Consider the following 20,338-nt stretch of genomic DNA (forward strand, 5'->3'; position numbering starts at 1 on the left):
TATCACTGTTCAGAGAGTAGCCTCTTTTCACACCTTTATAGGATTTAAAGGTGCTGTAAAAACTGGAGAAAAGGCTAGCATACAAAACATGCATGCAATACAATGTCTAGACAATGTACACTACAAATCCAGTGTACGAGTCATACAGTCAGGGAAGCGCAGGTTTGCGTTCTGGCTGAGTGATGTCACCGGTCTTCGCTAGGGAGTTGCATTGGCTCTGAATCTCCCATGGGTTAGGGAGGCAAAACCAGCAAGGACTGTTTCTCCTTATTTCATGTATAGTGGACCCTATTGGTGAGCTCAAGTAGTGGGATAGGAGGAAGCCCACTAACCTTCAGTTCTCCTGAGCAGTTGTGGGGAATTACTGCGGTTAGAGAATGTAATTGGACATTCTAAAATGAAAATCTGAAAATGAAAATCAACAGTAAAATGATTGGGTATTTGTGGCCGTTATTTTTATAGTGTCCCCAGAAATGTTAAATTAGTATTGTACCTCAACTTCATGTTAATGGTTTGTACACTGGTAATGCAGTTTATTTTGAAAATGATTTTCTATGTTGGGATCATTTATAACCACTGTATATTGCGCTGTCCTTAAAGGTATTAAAAGGTCTAAAGGTCAGCAAACTGTTCTATTCTGTGTTTTGTTTTTAAAAGGACTGACCCTGGAAAGTGATTCTAGTTTAATAAATTTAGCCCATTTATGGTTGATGGTTGTCATTGACAAGAAGGCTGTTCTACAATAAAGACCTGCTCAATGATGCCATTTTTGGTCAGAACAAGGGGAAAATGCAGTTAATTTGTATTTGACCTCACACATACATAGAGAAAGACAGATTTCAGTGGTTGTAAGGGCTAGTAGTCAAACTATAACACTTTTTAATCAAAGCAACATTTGGGATTCTTAGGTAAATATGTCGTTTCGTAACCTCTAACAAATTCCATGATGGAGTTGTATCATGATCCAACCTCACCTACAGTGTTGGGGTTATTGTTCCCCCCAGAAATGGCCCTGTTTTCATTTGAACCGTGGCAGTTTTTAGATCTGCCAGTTCCTCACACACTTTTGCGCCATTGTGACCAGATGTTTTTATTGACCTGAACGTATTTACTTTTGCATTTGTTTTTTTTCACATGCAAAGCATTTTACTGCTGAGGTAAATAAGAGTGAATTAGCTAACGGTGTGTTTGCTGTCCATTCTCTTCTGTTCACACTGTGGTGTTTAATGGTAGCCCAATCCGGATTCTATGCTCAACACTCTTGTGTTGTATGTTCTGCACAGTGTGTAGTAGTAAATGCTTCAGTGCCACTATGGGCCTATTTCCCCTGGTGTGCCACAATATTGGATTGCAGCATTACATGGCTAACCCTAAGAATTCTAGGAATTTATGGTGGTTTACACATAGTGAAACACAAAAATGATGCTGAAGTTTTCTAATACTATTTTCATCATGAGCTGCAAGAAGAATTATTTAGAACTTTTTTAGTCTGGACTTGTATTGACCAGTTATATGGAGTTACTGTATTCGTCATGCCATTTAAATTGTGCCTTGACAAATGAAACTGTACTTCTGTGTTAAATGCGTTTTATGAGACTTGCACAGATAGAAGGGTTTAGATATTATTTAAACATTTCAGCTTCCAAGAGATTGACAACCTATATAAATAATACATTCCTAAATAAAACCTACAATGAAGTATGTAGCATTCCCCTTTTCTTTATTGCTTCATGCTGTTTTAGTTTATTAAACTACTGACAAACATCTAACCATTTTCTTTTATAAAACAATATTGGGATCAAAACGATAAGCGGCTTATGGAACAAAGCTTCCAACATGGAGCACAATGGCCTAGTCAGAGGTCCGTTGATTTGGGGGGGGGGGGGGGGGGGGATTGTGCAACCTGCCAGGTTCCAGATTGTAAAACCTCCTGATACTACAAATAAGCATATGCAGAAAGAACTCTGAAATGCTTACTTTATCCCATTTTATTTGTCATTTGTAAACCATTTGGTAGTCGCCCTTATTTCTTTCCCATGATGTAATACTTCTCTCTCCACTTAAACCAGCTCTTTGTCTCACTAGGTAAACTTTTCTTTCTTTTTAGGTCGGTCATCGCTCTTCCCCTTCGAAGATGGTTTCCTTGACGACGGTCATGGTGACCAGTCTTTAACGTCAGGCCTGGGCTCTCCGACTCGCTGTCAGAACGGCGAGAGGGTGGAACGTTATTCAAGGAAAGTCTTTGTTGGAGGGCTGCCTCCTGACATCGATGAAGGTACTAGTGGTTCTTGTAAAGATTTTTTAAAAAGCATAGTACAAAAATGAGATTCAGATTTAGTTATGCTCTTGATTTTTAAGGTTTAGTCATGGTTTTTTAAGTAAAGAATTACAGAAAGAAGATGGGTTCATTTATTTTGATGCTTTTAAAAAAAATATTCTAACCTTGATATAGTCACAGTGTTAAAAAGGCTACTGGAAAAAAGACTATTACCATTTAAGCTTAGTAAGTGGAATCTCTTTGTGTTTTAATACTGGGCATTTGGTAGAGTTTCTATAAAGTACTACAATTGCAGTAAGATAGAGTAAGTTTATTTTTTTGTTTATTTTATGCAGTGTAATTTGGGGCTTCTGATTTTCGGTTTTAACTTATAAAAATTGATAACACCTCAGATTAAAAAAACAAATTAAATTGGTTAATAGCAAATAAACACAGAAAACCGCCAGAAAAACAGTGGAAATGGGTAATCAATTCACGTTGACCCCTTTCCCATTAAAAAATAAAACCTACTACAAATACATTTCCTAGCGCAGCTGGGCAGTGTCCGCTTTCTTGTTTTTGTATCTATCATTGATTTGTTCTGAATACTTTAAACCTGCCCCAACTACTAAATGACAGCACATTCCCACATTTCTGTTGGAGACTCCGCTTGTGAGATTTAAAGCAAGATTACAGTTAGGAATGGAGGCTTGTTAGCTGGATTTAAAGCTGTATTACAGTTAAGATATGAATGATTTAAGACAGAATTGCTAATTGTGGCGAAATGTAAACAAATGTCTACACACAAAAACCCCAGAGGAATGTTCCTGTGGCCATAAGGATTTCGTTGTGGAACACAGCAAAGAAAAGAAGATACAACTTAAGTGTGCAAGTACTGTCGATTTACTACTATACATGTTTTGACCAGGAAAAAAAAAAGAATGCTCAAGCATTTTGGAAAGTAACCAAAAACATAATTTCATACAGTATGTCAAAAACCAAAGCCCCGTTTAAAAAAAAAAAAAAAGCGGTTTTCATAAAACTCAAACAGCTAAAAAATAAGCACCAAAAAATAAAATAAATAAACACGAGAAACAAAAGCCCTAAGTATAATGTACTAATGCTGCATACAAGTTACATAATTGTTGTAGTTTATTTGGCTATTTTTCAAAACGTCTTAAACTTTTTTCATTTTGTACTCTGCAGTTTTACCTCCTTTATTATGTATTTATAACGTGAACCAGAGTCGAAAGACAGTGTCCTTTCACCACTCCAAAACATATTCAGTTCCTCTCAACCTTTTGCTGCTGGTTAATTTGACAAGCTTCTAACTTTGTACAGCAGGACATCAGGGTTGACTGCAAAGGCCTATATACAGTATGTAGTCCTGTGTTGTATTGAGGTTTTGGGTTAAATTGCTGTACATGAGTAAGCACTGTTTTTCTAATATCCACCTAGGTGTAAAGCATATTAATCATGTATTGTAAGTATGATAATGTTGACAGCCCCACCCAGATCCTGAATCCTACCTGTGGAACGGGGATGTGGTTTGGTTTCTTTGCCAAGGATCAATGCAAGCACTTCCTTTGCTTTAATGACCCAGAGTAGCTCCTAATGCTCTGGAGGCACAGTCCCACAAACATTCAATCTCAGCCCATACGGTGTTCAAAGCAGTCATAAGAGAACCTGGAATAGCCTGGGCCCTATCAAAATCTAACGGCATCTTTACCTGTGACCTAATATAGCAGATTGGAATACTGAGACTCTGTTTCAGCTTCATACTCAGTACATAACTGTATACTGCGATTCTCTTATTCAAGTGCGATCGTGGGCATTGTACAAGTAATAGCTCTCTTGTGCTAGTTATTTCACAAAGCTACCACAGTGTGTGAACCTAATCAGGGCCTGTGAAGCCAGTGAATGGTGTCATTACAGCAGGTACACAGCTGTTCTATATCTCGGTCATGATCCATTTCCGGTGTTGTCCATTGAAAATGAGCTGTTTGCACTGCCTCATTGTTTAATCTGTGGCTACATCAATGATACGAAGCACACATTTTCAGATGGCATCTTTACAGTTGGTACACAGCTGTATATTGATTGAATCAATTAAAAGTTCTGTGTCACATTAATAAAATCACTGAAATGTTCACCTATGAAGTAAAAGGTAAAAATAAAAGTCATTTATAGCTTATGCAATGCATACAACTAAACCTTTATTAGTTATAGTATATAAAGCAAAGGGAGGGTTCTACTAAGCAGCTGTTCAGTATAGTGACATCTATTATTGATGATGTAAAACATGACTAGTTTGTATAACATGCTAAGCCTTTATGAAAGAAGGTCCAGGACTGAATGGCAGCTGGAGTTCAGGTCAGGATTAAGGTGTCTGTCTACAGAGCACCTGACTATACCAGTGCCATTGGCTATATATATATATATATATATATATATATATATATATATATATATATATATATATATACACACACACACACACACATGCACATACATACATACAGCTCAGGAAAAAATTAAGAGACCACTGCAAATTTTTCTTAAATCAGCACCTCTACTTATATGGCAGCCATTCCATTCCAGTGTCTGTTGAATTCCAACACAGGCATACCTCATTCTACTGAATGAGGTACTGATTAGGGGATCACTTGAACCAAATCTTATTTAATGAGGAAAAGTATAAAAACCACTCCTGTGGTCATCACTATCCTCTTGCAATAGGTCCAGCTAGATGGCAAAACAGTGCTAGTAGTACCTCAAAAGTAATTGGAATCAAAAAATAACTATTGACCATGCCCAAAGAGTTGAAAAGGAAAGTTTTGAGTGAGGAAAAGAAGGGTTCAATTCTGGCTTTACTGGCAGAGGGATACAGTGAGCGTCGGGTTGCTTCCATCCTTAAAATTTCAAAGACGGCAGTTCATAAGAACAAGGTCAAGCATGACACATTGGGGACAACAAAGCTACAGACCGAGCAGAGGGCGAAAATGACTCTCCACTGACCGGGATGACCGCCAACTCATTCGAATGTCACTCAGCAACCGTAGGATGACATCAAGTGACCTACAAAAAGAATGGCAAATGGCAGCTGGGGTTAAGTGCACGGCGAGGACGGTTCAAAACAGGCTCCTAGGGGCAGGGCTGAAGTCATGCAAAGCTGGAAAAAAGCCCTTCATCAATGAGACGCAAAGAACAGCCAGGCTGAGGTTTGGAAAAGACCATAAGGATTGGAACGTAGAGGACTGGAGTAAGGTCATCTTCTCTGATGAGTCCAATTTTCAGCTTTGCCCAACACCTGGTCGTCTAATGGTTAGACGGAGACCTGGAGAGGCCTACAAGCCACAGTGTCTCGCACCCACTGTGAAATATGGTGGAGGATCGGTGATGATCTGGGGGTGCTTCAGCAAGGCTGGAATCAGGCAGATTTGTCTTTGTGAAGGATGCACGAATCAAGCCAAGTACAAGGTTGTCCTGGAAGAAAACTTGCTTCCTTCTGCTCTGACAATGTTCCCCAACTCTGAGGATTGGTTTTTCCAGCAGGACAATGCTCCATGTCACACAGCCAGGTCAATCAAGGTGTGGATGGAGGACCACCAGATCAAGACCCTGTCATGGCCAGCCCAATTTCCAGACCTGAACCCCATTGAAAACCTCTGGAATGTGATCAAGAGGAAGATGGATGGTCACAAGCCATCAAACAAAGCCGAGCTGCTTGAATTTTTGCGCCAGGAGTGGCATAAAGTCACCCAACATCAATGTGAAAGACTGGTGGAGAGCATGCCAAGATGCATGAAAGCTGTGCTTGAAAATCAGGGTTATTCCACCAAATATTGATTTCTGAACTCTTTCTAAGTTAAAACATTAGTATTGTGTTGTTTAGAAATGAATATGAACTTTTGACCAGTTGTCATTTTCTGCAAATAAATGCTCTGAAGGACAATATTTTTATTTGGAATTTGGGAGAAATGTTGTCAGTAATTTATAGAATAAAACAAAAATGTTAATTTTACCCAAACACATACCTATAAATAGTAAAACCAGAGAAACTGATAATTTTGCAATGGTCTCAATTTTTTCCAGAGCTGTATGTGTGTGTATATTTGTATATTTTTTATATGTGTGTGTGTGTGTGTGTGTGTGTGTGTATATATATATATATATATATATATATATATATATATATATATAGATAATATATATATATATATATATATATTTATATATATATATAAATATATATATTTATTAATCTTTTGTGAGAAACACAAACTATTACCGCTCAGACCCAAATGAAATAGCTACAGTGTGCTCGGCCTATTGATTACAGAATGATTTGATAATAAAATCCAGATGGGTTCCGCTCATTAGCACAGCAGGGGTAATTGTAATGCATTAAAGTACACAGCCTATGCTTATCGCCAAAGAAAAAACCCTTTTAAGTTTTATTGTGTGTTTTCTATGTTCCTGAGACAATTGCAGGTTGGGTGCTGAATGCACTTCAAAGTTTTAAAGATTAAACCCTGGCTGGGTTCAGTCCGGTTTTTAAATACATTTTTGTTTGTAAGACTTTAATACTGCATTGGGAAAGACTTATCTTGCATTGTTTGTCATAATGTCATCTCTTTTTAATCCAAAATGCACCCCATTAAATAAACTAAAGCATTAAATGTATTATTTGAATCGCTTTGGTTGAAGGTAATCTTCTAGCTCTTCTCCAGGGGTGGGGAGAAAAAAACAATGTGGACTCATACTGGAAATGTAATTAACGCTGGAATTCAGATTCTGAATGCTGCGAAAAGCTGTAATTTGCATTTTAAAAGGAAACCTACCCATTCACTTAACTGCTCGCATTTACTGTATACCTGCATTTATTTTCTTATTCCTTCCAGATGAAATCACTACCAGCTTTCGTCGCTATGGACATCTCGTGGTGGACTGGCCACACAAAGCTGAAAGCAAATCTTACTTTCCACCCAAAGGTAAGTGTATAATAGTTTAGACCTACAGCTTATTTTGTAGCAAGCTGGATATATGTTTGTTTTTGTTGATACCACCTCTTTTTTTTTTAAATTTCCTTCAGTGATTCCATTGTAGTTCTGTGTTGTCTATATCACAAGAGTATTCAGATATACTGAAGCTTATCACTTAAATCCTCCTGGTGAAACACTTGCGTGAAATTTGAGAAATGTTCTCTGTTTTCTTCAGTAGTTCAAAGGGCCAGTTTTCCACCCCTTGATTTAAAGGTTACGAAAATGAAAAGCCATAGGGCTTAAAATAAGGTCTTTCACCAACTCATACTTCTTTTGGATGGGGGACCAGTGATAAATAAGTATCTAATCTGCTTCCATACACAAGGGGAGTTTTAAATGTATAAGCTGCAGAGGTCAGAAAATATCACCTCTCTGAAGAAGCGCCAATGCTAAATCCACTTGGAGCCAGCGACTGTGATCCAAAACTCTTTCAGTTTAGAAACCGGGAAGCCATCTGGAGAACCATGTGCTCTGCAAATAATTAACATCTTGTGACTGTTGTATTAACACTTCAGTTCCTTTGTTCCCTCAAATCTCCTTTGAGACCCCTTACAGCCTTGTGTGTTTCCGATCTCCAATCTTGCAGAAAGAGACAAGAAAGAAAAAAAAACAAACTATGAAACGTATTCCCAGGGCTGTTAAATGTAGCTTTCCATGTCACACATTATCACATGAAGGAAGGGATAACCTTCACAAGACTATCCAGCCCTCTTCAGGCATGTCTACATAACAGATTTAGGCATAAGACAGAAGTATGCAAGCCATTTGAAGCATCCCCTTCACTTCAATAATTTTACCATGCTGAGATGTACTCACTTTCAGCTTAAGGCTTTAGTGCAAAAAAATTGAATCTAAAATTCACGGGGCAGCAATAATATTAATATGGTAAAGTAATGATTGTAATATTTTAAGGCAGTAGGTAGGAGCATTGGCTTGAACATCAACAGCTGCTAATGGTTTATCTTTACTAAAGTATGTAATCTGCACATTTTGTGGCATGCCAGCTGCCTCCCTATTATCACACTGCACTGCCATGGAGGCCTAATTTATCAGAGCAGTGAACAGATCTGTGTGTTTGGTCTTTCAGAACCTGGAGGGTGAGGGGAGAGGGGGTGAAATAGTGATGTCATAAGTGATATTATATCATCAATATCTGTTTTTTTTTTTTTTTTTTTTTGGTTTACAAGAAATATTTATTTGTGAGTTTTTAGTTACATAAAGGTAAAATAGAGTTTAGATACATAAAGGTACAAAGAAAGAAAATATTTGTGTATGGGGAGGGACTGACCAGCCATTTCTCTGCACAGACTTGATTAACACTGCCTTCTTTCTTTATATACCGAGTGGTTAAAAAGTGGATTGACGTAAAATCTGCATACACTTTTGATAAACTCTCCCAACAGTACAATGTGGGATGTCAGTGACAATAGTTGTTTACTGGTTTGCTATTTCTGTTACCTTTGCTACAAAAACTGCCTGTAATATTGAGCTACCTTTCCTACAGTTCTATAAGGGTTTGCAAGAATCCAGATAGAAAGATTAAAAGGCAAACCAGTTTAGAGAACAGGAGGGGGCTTCACACTACATAAAGAAACTTAAAACCTCACTGCCTATTTTTTTTTTTTTTTTTACACTGCAGTTAAATCTATTTCTTTTTCAGTCTTTGCTTCAAGCATGTTTTGAAGTGGTTAAAAGTGTGAAGTTAAATCCCTGATTAATAACCTTCTCTGCCAGATAAAAATAGCTCGGGACATTTAGGAGTTGCTGGTGCAACAAATTCAACTGCTGGGTGCCATTTCCTTTACCACGGACAAGACTTTAAATAGAAAGAGGCTGCTGAAACACCTCTTTCGTTACTGAAATAGCAACATGAGTTGGGGGCATACTGGAATCCCCTGTTCAAGTGTTAACAGCACATCAGTTTAATGCAGCAGCAGACAGGCTGTGCATAGAGGCTGAACAACAATCTAGCCATACAAATTATTTTGAAAACCCAACCTGGGTGAAACATATTGGTGTTTTTAAAGTTCCAGATCTATGGTTAGTGAATGGCAATGACATTATGTCCTTTATCATCTTCTTATATAAATGTTTCTTCTCTAAAATCCTTTTTTAAATATCAGTGGCAACTTTTTGCTTACCCTTTTGATTGTGGTTTGTTAGTGACAGTCAGGCAATCAAATTGGAGACATTTTACAAAATAAACTAAACACATTCGCTAAACAGGCTCAATCTACAACAATTAAAGGTGCCGGTGGACTTACGGTAACACTGCCCATGTTAACAATCATTACTTGGCTTCCCCTGTGCCCTGTGGTATTACAGAATTACACAATTACAGCTCACTATCAGGAATTAATAATTGAAAATGTGCAACGTTATGAGTCCTTCCTGTAAGAATATGCAGCATTCCCTTTCTGCAGTTTGGGTGGAAGGAAGAATCTAAAGGTAAATTGTAACATGTTATCGTCTGCTTTTAAGAATGTTCCATATTTCCATTGTTTCTACTTCTGTGTACCCTTTTGGCCAAATTTAAATACCAGCAATAGGTTTTACCGATAAAATGAACTGGCTGCAGACCACCACAACAAACCTACTCTGTTTGAACATGCCATGTAAAACTCAAATGCTTTAATAGAAGCCGACTGCAAAATGAAACTGAAAACTAGCAAGCTAGTTGTTGGCTATATTCTGCTAAAGACTTACTCCCCTTTCCTTCTCATAATGTTCCTGACTCCCAGTATGCTGTTTTTGTAGCTGTTTTAACGCATGCTTACCTTCACTTTACCTTGATTTCTTGAAGCCACCTAGTCACAAAGCGCCCTCTCTTTGCATTAATACGATTTATGACACAATAGTTAATCTTCGTTAGTCTTGTAAGGACAACACACACACACAAACAGCTAGAACAGATTAAATCGCCTCTGTCTCCTTTTGTGTTCAATTCAGCTAAATTCCTTAAGAGGTTTGCCTTGACAATAGGCCTTGTTCGTTGTCCATATATTGTCAGACCCTTATTGCTTGTTTATTTTCCCCAAAAGTAATTCCAGCTGCAGGCACAAAGTGACACCTTTCCTTGGCGCTCTTCACTCTGTGAAAAACAGAGAAGCCCCTGCTACTGTATACATCAGAACAAAAAAAGCAATTGGAAATAAATGCAAAATAGGATCTCCTCTCCACCAAACTGATGTATTTAAACATCCCTGTAAGCAGGAGGGGAGGGGGAGGGGGGCTCTATACAGGTCAGCACTACTGACCAATTTAATAACAATGATTATAGATAAGATAACTTGATAACATAACTTGTTAAGGCTTTGCAATTCAGTTAGTGTTGTGTATTTTGGCTTACTAATTTAAATAAACATCCATTACTAGGCTATAGATTTTTCTGTTTTAAAAATAAATAAATAAATAAATCAGAAAATTAGTGTCACTAATAATCACTCAAGTAGTCCTTTGTCACAATTTGTAAAGTCCCTGAAATGAATTAGCATGAAGAATGGATTTCTTGATGTTTGTGAATGGTCCCAGTAGGCCAATGTGCATTAATGCATCGGCATATGAAAACTGAATCAAGACCCTCTCAATGCAATATAATCCCTGTGATAGATTGAGGTCTTCACTTTTCTAAAACCCAGTACCTGTGTGTTTTCATTTTTAAATCTCAGATTGTCACTTGCCGATTACGTTGGTCCATTAACTCAAACTAAGACGTTTTAATTGACATACTGTTGTATTCAAATGCTGTAGAACAGCTTTTTAATAAGTGCTAATCCTTTGACAATAATACTATGAATGTAGACTACCTTTGAAAACTTCAAATAATTGAAACATACACCTTTTGATTGTAAATCAGTTGTATAACAGATGGTCAGTAGATTGTCCTCTTTTCACAATATAGGGTCTGACACTTGCATGTTGTGTTTTTTTTTCTGCCAAATATTGTGATGTATTGTAGGTTCATCAAAAGTGAAGGACAGTGGCATTAGCCATCCCTCTAGTTCTGTGAGTGCACCTCAATCCTAAACTTGGTGTCTGCCAATTGTGCCAAATTATAATTTTAGTTTTGTGATGCAGTCTAGGTTGAGTTTACCAAACTCAGTTCACTTGTTAGCAAACAAATCCTAATGCTGTCCGAATGTAATTTATTTTTTATTTTTCATTGGAAATCTGCTACCGTGAAACCTAATTTAAAATATTGCCTGACAACTTTGCGTGTGCACATATTGCATATAAGGAGTGCTTATGACAAGGTGGTGATGTAAGCACAACTCCAAACAGTTTATGGAGTTTACAATTATGTTTGAGTCGACAACAAACTGGGTCAGTAATTTTTCCACGTTTTTGATATTACAACACGTTCTGTGTCTGGAGATGCCATAAATTGGCTCCTGGTTTTTATAATAACTACTTAATTAAAATAATTGTTGAGTCGTTCATTTAGCCCCGTTCAGTGATGATATGTGTTTTTATATATTCTGTAAGGCCTCTCCTTTCTTGAATTAATCTAGTAGTGGAACATACTGAACATACTGTACCTCTCCACCTTGGCTAGTTGGGAGTCACTAACATATGTGTGCTATTTTAAGATATGCTTATCAAGATGTATTTTCTCCACTATAGGCAGGTAACCTCTGGTTCTGTGACCACCCTTTTGATAACTTTGTTTCAATTTATAATAAAACATATATATTGTCCTATTGTGAATGCTCTTTATGCAAGAAGCTTCATCTCCATGCAGTTTGATTTAAGGAATACATCTGTGAAACCTTTCTTTTAAAGTAGAAATCACAGTTAAATTGTAAACCTGCTATAAACTTGTTAAACACTTTTTTTTTTTTTTTTTTTTTTTATTATTTTGGTTTTGCTAGAACAGCCACGTTGCTTTTGTTTCAATCACTTTCATTTGTTGGCATTTACAGCCCTGGTGTAATTTTCTAGATCGAAAACTGCATTCCTTTTAACTATATTGGTTTCCATGTGCAGAATTATTAAATCTGCATTCCTCTGAATCGCTGATGTCGTATCATTGGAGAAGAAGCAAGCGGCCTACTATAAATAAAGTCCAAATCAAGGAAGTATTCATCTTATTTTGAAAGGTTAGCATTTGATGTTAAACAGACATCAGAAACCAGGGGAGCTTGCTGTGAACTCTGACGCATATCCATTGGGGCTGCATAGCATTGCCATAATTCAGATTTGGAAACTGTTTAATGTTTATACTTTAGTGCCTGACAGTTTAAACCTGGTGCCTGTGGTTAAGGTCTAGGTACAACCACAACATTCAGTTCAGTTAATATGAAAACATAAGCTTTTCAAGTGTTTCATTCTGAGCTGTTGGTTTCACTGTGTGTGTGTGTCTGTGTGTCTGTGGGGCGGGGGGGGGTATTTGAGTCACTTCTGCTAGGATACCTGCTTTGATGTGAAACCAGGGCTAGTGCATAGGGAATACCGGGGGTCAGTGACAATTTTAAATGTGTAATTTGTAGTTAATTGCAATTACCATATCATGTAGTTGAACCTTTTGCACATCTGTGTAATTGTAATTATAGCACATAATTGATAGATTTTGAGTTCAGTTCCATATTTATTATACTCCATTTGTTTGACAGAATATTTCTGTATTTGTACCTATAATTATTGCTTGGTTATTTAGAATAAATAAGTACACATGTTAATGTGTGGATGTGTTCGTTTTTTAGTGCATAATTGTAATGAATTGTAATTGAACAAATAGCATGGTAATTGCAGTTTTAGCAAACAATGCTGCTGTGATTGTAGTTACAATTATAATTGACCCGGGTCTGGCATAGTGTCAGTCCTTCAGACCTTGAAGTTCAGTAAGGGCTCCTTATTGGGACTAGTTATATGAACCTTTGGTTTTTCATCATGTGGGTGCTTTGTGTAAAACTGTTTAACAGAGCCTGGCAACTTCACCCCCCCTGTGTGAAGAAGTCGCACACATTAAGACTTTTAATGGTGTGTGTATTAGGAGCCTTGGAGAGTGTTGTATGTTTAACCAGGAAGATCATTAAGGTTAGGTCCCGATCATAGAAAAAAAATCAGACCAATCCTGGATATATCGAGATATATATATATATATATATATATATATATATATATATATATATATATATACATACACACACACACACACACACACACACACACAGTGCCTATAGAAAGTGCACACCCCCTTGGACTTTTTTTACATTTTGTTGTGTCGGTGCCTCTGAGTTTCATGCATTTAAATGACGATTTTTTAAATATGTAACATGTTTTGATTATTCATGTAGCAATACAAAATGACCTTGTAACTGAAATGTCATCTAGAAAATATACATAGCATAACAACCGATATCTGCCTGGGCAAGTGTGCTTTATTGTGCTACAGGAAACAAAGCTGTGACCAAGGTTTAAGTTGAAATCTAAACCTATTATATAATTCATTTTAAATATTCAGACACACCATTGAAAACTAAAAAGGTTTAAACTGCTTATCCACAGGTCTGAACTATACAGGTGTTGAGACAAGTTTAAATGTGAAGCCCAAGTGTTATGTTTTATAAGCAGCTGACTGGTTTTATAACAAACTAAACAGTCAGGAGCTTTAGTGTTACCAAATAAAGGAAAGTTTCAATGCATAGGCAGGCTTTGCTCAACAGCAGATAGCCCAAACAATAATTGCACACTTAAAATAATGACGATGACAGAGGTATGAGTGATTAAGAACAGAAGGGTTCACAAGAAGAATACTTTTTTTTTGTTTGTTTTTGTTTTCTTTATGATGTCTGCATCGCAGGACTGTGGCAAGATTTTCCACTTGTTCTTTTTTTTTTTAAATGAATAGACTGTTTTAACTGTTTCACAGCCTAACCAACAACATATGACAGCAAAGAAAATGGTAATGTTTCTTTTGTGGTGTGTTGTCGCAGTCTGATCCCAAATTAAGACTGAAGAATTGGGAAGTAGACTTTTTTTTTCTTTCTCCATTCTACTAAAGTGGCCCATAAAAGGGAAAGAATTGACCTAGTGTGTTGGCTTCCTCTTCAAGGCAAATAAAATTGTTCAGCTCCCATACCCAGGCATGTCAAAAAATGCTTCAGAATCTCAGGTTCTGCATTTTGGCACAATGCCACACGCTTTGCACATCCTACGTGCTTGTTTTATGTGTGTGTGTATGTCTAATTGTGCATACCACTGCCAGTAAATTAAATTTGATTCATTTTATTATTGCTCTAGTGTTTTATAGCAACAATCTGTTTATTCAAATTCCCTTTCAGAAATCTGTTTTGGAATGTTTACTGCAAGGGTTTCCCTAATGTTTTACGGTTGACTGGCTACTTAGCAGAACTTTCAGTTGTGAAAATCAGCAACAGTACACTGCTCCCATTTTATAAGTGGCCCTTTATACTGCAGAAACGGTTATAAGGCACAGGAAGTGAATTGCAGTTCATTGGTAGGATATTTTAAGAATGTTCACAAATCCTTGTTTATAAAATATTTTGTAGTTTTGCTAAACTGGTCCGTTGTAGATGGTCATTTTACTCCTGCTATTGGTGTGCTTGAAATCTGCCGGCTCCCTTGATGTGCTGCTTAAACAATTCTCTACAGCAGCACTGCTTCAAAGTGAATCTCACTGCTGATTCACTCCTCCCCATCTCGTAGAGCACGCACAATGGAGTGCTATTTGTGTCTTTTTGGAGTTGAGCACACTTCTGCGACATGGATTACAGAGCTCGATCATAAAGGCCCAGCTGGAGGCATGATTTGCTGTCAATATTGATTTTGTATTCATCCCTTGCTTTGTGTATCTCCACACAACTAATGGAACCCCCTTTACAGTTAACACTAAGCCCCGCAGCTACTTATTGTATGGATACAATTTAGATTTCTGTCTGAACAGTCTGAACAATGTTCATTGTCTTTGGCTGCATTCTACCCTGAGGAGCTCTCTTTTTTTATTTTTCTTTGCCTACTGCAATTTGGCTCCCATCTGTTTATTCTTTCAGAGAATATTGAATTTTAATAAGAACAGATACAGCCAACAAACATGATACAGAACTATAATGCAAATCATGCTGCATGCAATAAATATCAGGTTTTCCTCAATGCATATTTGACTTTAAAAAGTTTGTTGGTTTGTGCTGTAAAGTTGACATGAATAATGAAAGATTTGATGATTTAAATGCAAGGATTATGTGCTTGCTTCTGCTGCCCCCCCTATACTTTCAATGGACCAGTACAATTTGCAAAAAGCAGGCAAATGCTATCACACACCAACCAGTTCTAGGCCTAACCTATGAAAAAAGCCAATGGAATGTCAGCATTGTTATTTCTTCAAAAGTTTAACGGTGACACTTGCTCAGATGTAGCTATGAGGAACTTGCTGAAGTTCTTATATTCCATTGAGGAACTAGGTTAAAAATTTTTTTAATTTATTCGACCAAAAAAATGTAATTGTATTTAGTACTTCTTTAGCAAGGAAAGGGTCATGTGAGCCCTAAAGCGATTACATTTCTAATTTAGTAAGAGCAAGGATGTTCCTCTTCACTAGAGATTGTTCCACTTTCCTTTACTAATTCAGAAGGGTGTTAGAGGTCAAGTATCCTGTTGTCTTGGTTCATTTGAAGACAAAGTCTTTCTTTTACATAGTTTTAAATATGATTTAATGAAAAGAAATGCATGCAGTGTTGGGTTTTCATATATTATGGCATATGATCAATTTCTAACAGTATGGTATTGTGGACTTAAACACAACCCTTTAGTGTTGATACTTCTCAAAGCAAACCTCCATCCTTGTGAAAACCACATGTCTGGGGTCACTTCATGCTGCTGTGTGTAATATAGATTGCCGAGTTGTACAGCCCCACCTTGAATGACATTTCCCCTGGTTAGGTGCTAAATCTTTCAGTCTTCACTTGCATGTAAAAGAGCTTTGCTTTTTCCTGAACTTGGTGATAGGTTATCGCACGGTTAGTTGATACCCCTGAAAATGCATATAATATCCCTTTACTATGGCATTACTGATTTTTTAAAAATTAGGATGACTGATCTATTCTTTAATTGATCCATATAAACAGGTCAAGGGGAAATGCAGGCATTTTCTACTTGAGGAGTTGTTTTAAATTATACAAATACTGACTATTGCAGATAAACCTGGGTCAAAACTTGGTCAGATTAGTGATTAGTTTAACACTGAAAGCATGATAGATATTTTAGAAAAAAGAACTAGAATGGTTTAGAAAATTATATACACACATATTTTGTGGCTTCTTTGAGTTAGAAATTCCAAACCAGAGTTACTTTGTTTGTCTTACTGGAACACAGGTCCTAGACTGGCGTTGTCACAACACAGCTCAAATTACAGGTCAAAGTCTGCAGCTTCAAATTCACTCTGACCTTTGAAAGGGGAGACGTCAGCCAGTCATATGCTGCTGATAATTTGAAGCCTTTCTGAAGGCTAAGGGTAGCATTCCATTGCTGTCACTGGTTCAGCTTGGTGGGCAGCACTCCTTGCCTGCTGCTGATGCAAGTGGCTGCCAGTTCAGGTTTGGCTGAATACTGGTGCCCTGGCACAATGACCCATTTCAGGAAGGAATGCTGGCATTTGCATGCAAAGCGTCCCACCAAACCCTCTTTTTGTATGAACTGTTGCGTTGCTAGAGCCTGTAAATTCTTTTCCAGGGTGTGTTACAGTAGCTGTTGATTAACACTAAAAGTGAGTTAAGGTGGACAAAAGTTTCAACAGGAGGGTTGTTTCGTGGTTTGTCACTTGTTGTTTTTGAAGCATAATAATGTGATAATTCATTTAAAATAAAAATGCAACTGACTTTAATATTGGTATATAGTAGTAGTAGTTTAAAGCACCCACTGTTTAGATTTTCTCTTTGGGTTGTCTAATGATTTTCAAGAATTGTCTGCTTGTATTGCTGTAGCAAATGTATTTAAACAAGCACAATATATAGGTGATCCAAGTAACTGTCCAGAAACCATCAATTTCAAGTAAAGGGGTATCTAATGACACGTGCAGCTTGTATTTGGAATGTGTAGCTTGAAGCACTGTCAGTTTCTGTCATACAAGACTATTGTAAAGCTTTATATGACAATTGGAATCTCTCGGTCGTTACCTTTCATTTGGAAATCCAAATCCTGTTTGTCATACGTGAACAGGGCACTTTGGATTAACAAACGTCACAAAGGCTCCTATGAACTAGCTGACACAGAATGACTGATTCCATTAAGTCAGGGGGTATGGGGCCCTGTGCTTCTCTGATCTCTACTCCGGTTTGCTTTGACCCTAATAAAAGGCTTTCTGTACACTATTTGCATCACGTTTTGAATCCTAGACCCTAATAAAAGGCTTTCTGTACACTGTTTGCATCACATTTTGAATCGTAGACCCTAGTGAAAGACTTTCTGTACATTGTATTTGCTTCTCGTTTTGAATCATACTTCTATAATATAAAATTAAATATCTTCAGTCATTGCTACACTACACAGACGTCTTTTTATCAATTGGGGTTGCAGCTGTGTATTTAAGACATGTATTTCATAAACTGCTACAAGCCACCTTAAAACACAGAAATGCTCTTTTTGACCATCATATTGGTATTCTATAAACCTTTTTAATGATACTAATTGCAGACCAATTGAAATGTCAAAAAACAACTTTTTTAAAGCTGTGTTGAATGACAAAGCCTGCTGAGTGAGGTGCACGTCTCAGTCTGCGGGAGCACACCATTGTTAGGAATGAAGCCACTCGCATTGTTTGTCGTGCTAATCTTTCCCTGTCTTACTGATGGCATACATGGATTGTGGAGTAGTACCATTTTCTTTCGGTATGGCGATTTTGTAGCCTGTTAGCTTTGATAGCTGACATAAAAAGCACTGTAACTGTAATGCTATTCCCGTGCAATATTATCCGCCATGAGTCAAGCTTCCTTTTGTACATATGTTACATTGCCAGTAATCGATTTGTGACGAAACTTGGTACATACATTTATCTGCACAAGTGCTTGAGAGGATCAGAAGCACTAGCTAAAGAAGGCTACACGGTATCTAAGGCCCTGTCATCCATTTTCATAAAAAAAAAAAAAAATATGTAGAGAAATGCAGGGTATCATGGGTGTGATTCGTTACGAAGTGAAGCTATATCTTGGGAACAGTTTTGCTGATTTAGTCCAACTTTGAATAGACATTTAAACATGCAGTTCTGCCCCATTACTCCAATATCTCCAAAGAAGAGGGGAAGGGTTTATGGTGACTCATTTGTTACTTATAGTCTTTTGGGTTTTATTCTTGTAACATCTGTACATCATCCATAATTGTAATGATCATTCTGAGGTAAAACTAAACTGTCAAGCAGGCGAAGGTTTTGGCTGATGTCTTTATCTACATCACAACATTTATTTAATTATTTATTTTTAACCATGTTTTCATTGTATGAAGCCATTCCTTCATCTGTTGTGCACCTTCTACACAGGATAAGATGCTACTGACAATTGAAGACTAGGTTTTCTGTGACATTTTTAATAGTACTTGCTTTGCTCTACTGTCTAAACATTTATTTGTATTCTACTGTAAAATAAATAAATAAATAAATAAATAAAAATTTTGCAGGATACTATATGGCGCTACATAAATTGTATTGTTTCTCAGTGTTTCACTCAATATTGTATATCTCTGTCTCTCTCCAGGCTATGCCTTTCTGCTTTTCCAGGAGGAAAGCTCAGTCCAAGCTCTGATTGATGCCTGTATTGAGGAAGACGGAAAGCTCTACCTGTGTGTCTCCAGTCCCACCATCAAGGACAAACCGGTAAGCACCGTCACTGTGGCAACCAGCTAGGCCCTGCCATCTGCCTGAGCAGCTTTGATAGCCAGCATCCTCCTTCCTGTAACCGGAATACACGCAGCGCCATCACAATTAACCTTTTTAGAGGGGGAGACTGGGCAGAGCTGTAGATCCCCCACCACAGGCTCTTGGAAAGCTATTAACAAATGGCAGACTGTTTAATTAGGCTTTTGTGCCCGATGCTTTCCAGTGCTGTGAGCAAACACAAAGAAACATGGTGTTTGTTTCTTGAAGGTGACACTATGTTGGTGTTTGTCTTACTGTCATTAATCCTCTCCCTTCACCAAGAAAAATAATAGATTTAAAAAAAAAAAAAAAAAAAAAAAAACTTAAGTTGCCTAGTTTTGGCCAAATACGTAATAAAAAATAAAACATTCACAAAAATCTTTTACTTTAGAAGACGTTTACAATGGCTTTCACAGACCTGATTAGCACTAATCTTGGACTACGTTATCTAAGGTAACACAAGGCAAGATAAGTGATAACCAGGGTCTGTGAAACCAACCGAATATGTTCTGCAAAGATAACCTAGATTCATAGTTTGTGTCCTGATGTATGCAGTGGGGTGGGGGGAGAGTGGAGATGTCTTTGCTAGGATGTACAAGGAGTTTCTTCTGAAGAAAAATACTTTCCTAGACTTGCGTACCTTTCTTCGGGATTTAAGAAAGACTAAATATATGCAGAACTTTTCAGTTAACCTTGTGAAATTTAAAATACTAAAGATAGTTAAATAATCATCTGAGGAATAAATAACCTTAATCCTTGGTCACTTCCTCCTTGATCAGTTAGATTTTAAATATGAAACTTCAGCACTCTCCTTTCATCAGTCGGCAGGAATTAGTGTCCATTTAAACTGATACATTTGTAAAGCACAATATATAGTAGAGTTCCCTTTTAATACTGAAAACGTGTTTAAAAAAAAAAATAAAAAAAAAATATGAAACGTGGAAAGCCGGGATGGGGTAGGGAAAAGGAAGGGAATTTATTTTAAAACCTTGGGGACAATACATTTTCTGCAGCAATTTTTTGCCAGGCTGATAACAAGTATAAAATAGTTGTGAGTTCTCTTTTACAGTGACAATGTAATTCAACAAAAGCATTTTTTTTTTTCTTGCAAGCTAAATACAAAGTCAGTCATTGTCAGCCCCCCTTCCTATCAGGCAGTCTGTAGCAGTTTGCTTT

At 37.2% G+C, this 20,338-nt stretch overlaps 1 protein-coding gene across 7 annotated transcripts in view; it reads left to right on the forward strand.

Annotated features, from left to right (window-relative positions):
- Positions 1 to 20,338, forward strand: part of LOC121325233 (cytoplasmic polyadenylation element-binding protein 3-like) — a 57,684-nt gene that overhangs the window by 28,198 nt on the left and 9,148 nt on the right. For all 7 annotated transcript variants that reach the window (XM_041267617.1, XM_041267618.1, XM_041267622.1 and 4 more), the window contains 3 exons: positions 2,108 to 2,275; positions 7,162 to 7,251; positions 19,002 to 19,120. In XM_041267617.1, the coding sequence (XP_041123551.1) occupies positions 2,108 to 2,275; positions 7,162 to 7,251; positions 19,002 to 19,120 (377 nt within the window). The remainder of the gene's footprint in view (positions 1 to 2,107; positions 2,276 to 7,161; positions 7,252 to 19,001; positions 19,121 to 20,338) is intronic.

The sequence above is a fragment of the Polyodon spathula genome, chromosome 13 (genome assembly GCF_017654505.1).
Source record: "Polyodon spathula isolate WHYD16114869_AA chromosome 13, ASM1765450v1, whole genome shotgun sequence".
In the NCBI taxonomy this organism is placed as follows: Eukaryota; Metazoa; Chordata; class Actinopteri; order Acipenseriformes; family Polyodontidae; genus Polyodon; species Polyodon spathula.